Source organism: Myiozetetes cayanensis, unplaced genomic scaffold (genome assembly GCF_022539395.1).
Source record: "Myiozetetes cayanensis isolate MyiCay16 unplaced genomic scaffold, myiCay2020 scf735, whole genome shotgun sequence".
Classification (NCBI taxonomy): Eukaryota; Metazoa; Chordata; class Aves; order Passeriformes; family Tyrannidae; genus Myiozetetes; species Myiozetetes cayanensis.
Window position 1 is genome coordinate 17,445 of NW_026088004.1, and position 5,448 is coordinate 22,892.

The 5,448-nt window shown below is 57.5% G+C and overlaps 1 protein-coding gene across 4 annotated transcripts; it reads right to left on the minus strand.

Annotated features, from left to right (window-relative positions):
* Window positions 1-2,054: 2,054 nt before the first annotated feature.
* On the minus strand, window positions 2,055-5,309 carry LOC126652266 (zinc finger protein with KRAB and SCAN domains 1-like). 4 transcript variants are annotated; one of them, XM_050338945.1, is made up of 4 exons: window positions 5,290-5,309; window positions 4,024-4,194; window positions 2,786-2,864; window positions 2,055-2,651 (listed from the first exon to the last, which is right to left on the minus strand). In XM_050338945.1, exons 3-4 carry the CDS (start codon window positions 2,835-2,837, stop codon window positions 2,092-2,094), a joined length of 612 nt encoding a protein of 203 aa, XP_050194902.1. In that variant the 5' UTR covers window positions 2,838-2,864; window positions 4,024-4,194; window positions 5,290-5,309; the 3' UTR covers window positions 2,055-2,091. The 4 variants fall into 4 exon arrangements, with proteins under 4 accessions (XP_050194902.1, XP_050194901.1, XP_050194900.1 ...); XM_050338944.1 differs by lacking the exon at window positions 5,290-5,309 and adding an exon at window positions 4,789-5,036 and having other exon boundaries at window positions 2,786-2,867; XM_050338943.1 differs by lacking the exon at window positions 5,290-5,309 and adding an exon at window positions 4,789-5,031.
* Window positions 5,310-5,448: the final 139 nt, after the last annotated feature.

Consider the following 5,448-nt stretch of genomic DNA (forward strand, 5'->3'; position numbering starts at 1 on the left):
AACAATTATGCATTCTGATTGTGAAGTTGGTTACCATGGCAACTGTCACATTATCCCATTGCTACAGTCAGTTACTACGGAAACCATTATGCATTCCATTTGCTATGGACGGTTATCATGGCAATCATCATACATTCCTATCACTAGGGTTGGTTACCATGGTAACTATTATGCATTCCCTGTTACGTCGCTTACCATGGCAACCATCTGTAACACACAGATAATACAGAAATGCCAAAAATTGTTTCTGTCTCTCAAAATCTTCCTATCAAACATTCTCTGTCAGCTCTCTGACAGAAGTTCCCACCAGGACTTCCTACAGCACTTTCCTGCCAAAAGATCCTGTTATTGTTTATGACTATCATATCTCTTCCAATATCTCAACTGGCTACGTGCCAAGAAACCACGTTCAACCTCCTTTGAACACTATAAAATTTGAGGACAAATTTTGGAAAATCAGGGAGAGGAAAGGGAGAAGAACTGGTGACTGTAGCCGAGAATCTCTGCCCACCTCCCCTCACCTTTTCTCCGCCACCGCGTGCTGCCTGCCTGCCACCGGAGACTGGAACTGTGCCGGCCTGGAGAGAGCTGAGACCACCGTGCCACATGTGGGAGTTCTACCTTATCCTTCTACCCTGACCATATTTCTGAGGGCCCAAAGCTTCGGCTGAGCAGAGACCCTGTACGGTCTGGGACAGGGGCGTGAGCGGTGAAACCACACATGGTGCATTGCAGAGAACTAAAGCTGTCAGACCCCCTGCAGCTACAGAGACAACATCCAAAAGCTGCAGGGACAGAGAGAAAAAAAATGCAGAAACTGCTTCTCCCCTCCTGCACACACCAGTTAAGTGGGAAAAGGTACTTTTCAGTGGTATCTCTTCTCTGCTTATAGAAATAATCTTAGCAGTTCAAACCTTTTCTTATTTTTTCCTTTCTCTCTGCACGCCTTAGCAATTAACACAAATCAGTTTTTGGTATCAATGGATAACTTGTGTGAGTTTTAGATTTTGCTCAAGGGAATATTCTAATCTGAAGTTCTTTCTGCAATATTTAAGCAGATTATAACAGGGGACCATGGAAAAATGCAGAAACAGGGAGAAGGGTGGAAAAAGGGGAGTGGTCTGGTGGATCTGACGGTCCCATGGGGGTCTTTGGGTAGAGAGGGGTTGGGAAAGAGGGGTGCTCCCCCTGATCTCCCAACTTAGTGTGGGGTGCTGGGGGCTGTTGGATCCAATCTCAGCCTTAGGTTTTGCCAATAGGTTCAGATTAGAGAAATTACAGAGGTGGGACTGAACCATTTTGCCCCCAGGTTTTAATCATGGCAAATCAGATCTATTGATAGAAATGAATTATTTAGGGTTACAAATGATCAGACAAAAGATCTTCATTCAGAATTATTTACTGCACAATAGAAACACTAAAACTACCAGTAGGACAGTATAAGATAGGATAGTGCTCTACACTAAAGCAATTGTTGAAGCAATTCTACTCAAGCTGGCACCAAAGCAAGAATTATGAATTAGAGTAGGATGGAACTCCCCCAGACCAACGCTCGTGGGGAGATCTCTGCTCTCAACCTCCAGCAGTGACCTTGGGGGTCCCCAGCCAAGGCAGGAATCTCCACACCCCCCCCAAGAAGGGTTCTGTTGGCACAACCTGCCCCTGGCAAAGGGGACTGGCCCTTTCTGGTAGAAAGGGATGGACTGACAGTCACTGGACTCCAGGGGTTGCCTCACCATCAGGGGGGTCATTCGGGGTGGGAGCAGCGGCCAAAGCTCTTCCCGCAGTCGGGGCACTCGGTGGGGCTTCTCTTACTGGTGGGTCCGTTGGTGTAGGGTCAAGGAAGAGCTCTAGGTGAAGCTCTTCCCACACTCCTCACACTTGTAGGGCCTCTCCCCGGTGTGGATGCGCCGGTGGGTGACAAGGTTGCCGTTCCGGTTGAAGCCCCTCCCGCAGTCGGTGCAGCGGAAGGGCCTCTCCCCTGTGTGTGTCCGCTCATGCCTGAGGAGAGATCTGAGCTGGTCTGAAACCTCTTCCCACATCGCAAGCACTTATAGGGCCGTTCTCCAGTGTGGATGCGCCGGTGGCTGATCAGGTAGGAGCAGCGCCTGAAGTTCTTCCCACATTCACCACATGTGTAGGGTCGTTCCCAGTGTGGATGACCTGGTGTTGGATCAGAGTGGAGTTGTGCCTAAAGCTCTTCCCACATTCCAAGCACTTGTAGGGTCGTTCCCCAGTGTGGATGTGCTGGTGTTGGATCAGGGTGGAGCTGTGCCTGAAGCTCTTCCCACACTCCCCACACGTGTGGGGCCGTTCCCCAGTGTGGATGCGCTGGTGGGTGAGGAGGTTGTAGCTCTTCCTGAAGCTCTTCCCACATTCCAAGCACCTGAAGGGCTTCTCCCTGCTGGGAGGCTGCTCAGGGACCACCAGCTCCGAGCTCCGGCTCAAGCTCTGGCCGCCTTCCCGGCACAGGACGGGTCTTTCCTCCTCAGAGCACCCTGGGCTGGCTTTGCAGCCCCTCCTCCGGGGGCATCTCCGGGCCTTTTCCTCCCCGCTGCCTTCTTGCGCCGGGGAGCCCTTCAAAACGGCCTCTCCCAGCAGGCTCTGCCGGGGGGATTTGTCCTCCGTGCTCTCCGTCCTCAGCTCGGGGCCTGGGGCAGGAAGGAATAAGGACAGGCAGGGGATTTGCCTCCGGCCCAGAGGGAAGGCCAAGGATATCCCCCCCAAATTTGGCCCCCACAGGCACCACAAGAAAGGGCCAAAGGGGCACTGACTTCCTCCTCACCTGCCTGGGGGGCCCGCAGCCTTTTCCTCTTCCTCAAATCCTCCTCCTCCATCCACCCAAGCTCTGGGAAGGACAAATCCTGCTGGGGAAGAAACAAGGGCTGAGTGCGTTGGCTTGGGGGTTCCTCCTGCCCAAGTCCATCCCTAGGACTCACCGGGCATCCTGGGACCATAAAAACCTCCAAAACATAACGATTCAGCCCAGAAAAACCTAAAGCACTGATTCAGAGAGAAAACCCAAAACCACTGAGACTGAGGTAAAAAACCTCAGAAATAGATGAATCCCCTTGCAAACTTCTGAAAGTTAAGGTTCATCCAAAACATGAAAATTCATGCCAAAACAATTGTCCCAGGTGTTCCCCCTCTCTGGTCTCTCCCCTCTGGGGTTTACAGGGTCTCCCCTGTCTGGGATGTCAGGGGTTCCACTTCAGGATGCTGGGAGTGTTGGGGGTCCAAAGGGTCTGTTCTCTGACTCTCGCTTTTGGGGGTGCCACCTTCCCAGATATTCCCCCAGGAAGGGGGAACTTGTCCCAAATAGCCTGGGGGGAGCACGGGGGGTCGTGACATCCTTGGGCTGCGAGCACAGATTTCCCTGCAAAGTCTGCATGGAGTCAGTCGAGCTCTGGAGAGCAGATTGTGCCCCAGGGATGGGACTGCAGAGGGGCCCTCAGGTCCCCAGGATGAAGCAGCAACCAGCAACAGACACAAAAAGGTCCCCCCAAAGATCTTGGGGGCAGTATCCTGCAGGGAGGGGACAGTGTCACCCCATGAGGTGGCCGAAGAGGCTTCATGCTCTGCTCGGCCCCATCAGTGGCTGGGACCAACACCCCGTCCTCGTGGCCAGCGGCTCTTTCCTGCCCCAGCCAAGAGGTTCCCAGCCCCCCAGAGCTCCCCTGGGGCTGTCCCTGCTCCTGGCCCTGCCTTTGCTGCTCCCTTGGCTGGGGGAGCGGCTGCAGAGGGGTGGCAGCAGCTTCAGCTCCACAGCACTTCCTGGGGGGAGCTCAGCCTGGGGGGGACGGGCAGGGACCTGATGGGGATGGACAGGGGCCCAGCAGGGACGGGCAGGGCCTGCAGGGGAAGGCACAGGGACAACCTGTGTCCCCACAGTGCCAGTGCTGGCTCTGCTCCTCCCTGCAGGCTCCGTGGCCGGGCACACTTTGTGTTCCTGGGTGCCACCAGCTCAGCAGCTGCAGCCGCTCCAATCAGCGCCCGCAGCTCTGCAGCAAAGCCCCAGCTCACCTGGCACACAGGGCATGGACACAGCACCTTCTCGCTGCTGGGCACTCCCAGCTCAGCCTCTTCCCCAGCACGGGGCTCTCCTGCCTCAGCACCACCTCTGCCTTCCACTTCTTCTCAGGGCCACCTCAGGGCCAGCTCTGGGCTCACCTCTGGGCCATTGCTCAGGGACACCTGGGTGGGAGAGGAGGGGCAGCACCACAAGAAGGTGAGTCCCGAGACCCCCCTGGTGTCCTCAGGGCCTCCCCATGGCCCCAATTCCTCCCTTGACGCCCCCAATTCCACTGTCCCCAAACCCCACCCTACATGTCTCCAACCCTTTATCACCTCCCAGGAGCCCCCTCTGGACCCTCTGACCCCAGACCAACCCCCATTCCCCCTTCAAACTCACAGAAAATTCAGCGACATGTGGAGAGACACTGGGGACACTTGGGGGGCTTTGGGGGGTAGTGGGTGATTACTGGGGGATACTAGGGGGAAACCAGGGGGCACTGGGAGGGACTGGGGGGTTATTGAGGGATGCTGGGAGGGCACTGGGAGGGACTGGGTGATTACTGAGGGACTACTGGGACACACGGGGGGGACACTGGGAGGTTACTGGGCCATAATGGGGGTTACTGGGTGCTCACTGGAAGATCATTGGGCCATACTAGGGGGCAATGGGAGGTCACTGGGAAACACTGGGTGGTCACTGGGGGGTTTACTGGGCTATAGTGAGAGCCACTGGGAGGTCACTGGGCTATACGGGGGGCACTGGGATCCCCTTACCTGCATGTGGTTCATGTCCTCCCAAGACTTTTGGTGGCACTGCCAGGACCCCTCCCCTGAGGGCTGGGAGACCCCTTGAACCCCACTGCTGGGCTTTAGGGGACCACCTGGATCCCCTCCCTGTGGGGTCTCTGTGTGCTGAGTCTTGGGGGTCTCTGGGGTTCGGGGGGGGCATCAGGACCCGCTTTTCCTGCGGTCGGTCCGCCCAGCCGGCAGGGGGCGCTGTGACAGACGCGGAAAAATCCCCTCCGCGACCCCTCAAAAGCCCCTCATGGACCTCAAAACCTCCTCAGGAACCCCCGAACCCCTCCGTAAACCCTGCCGAGCCCTCCAGCCTTTCCGCCCACAGCCGCGCTCCCCGCAGCCCCCGAGGGCATCCCCAGCCTTGCCGCAGCCCCCGAGGGCATCCCCGGCCCCGCCGCAGCCCCCGAGGGCATCCCCGGCCCCGCCGCAGCCCCCGAGGGCATCCCCAGCCCCGCCGCAGCCTCCGCCATGGCTCACAAAGCAGCGGAGCCGCCGCCGCCATCGTTTCCCGGCAGCCACCGCGGGGCTGTGCGCGCGCACCGCCTGGACAGAAGCGCCCCCGCCGCAGCCAATCAGCGCCTGGTCCCGCCCCTCTGCCCGCCCCCAGCCCCGCCCTCTTTGCCGCGCGGGGCACGC

Coding starts and splice junctions, on each gene's coding strand:
- LOC126652266 (XM_050338945.1), bottom strand. CDS start 2,837: ATGGAGGAGGAGGATTTGAGGAAGAGGAAAAGGCTGCGGGCCCCCCAG. Junction 2,652..2,785: donor GCTGCGGGCCCCCCAGGCAG/GTGAGGAGGAAG, acceptor TTCCTGCCCCAG/GCCCCGAGCTGAGGACGGAG.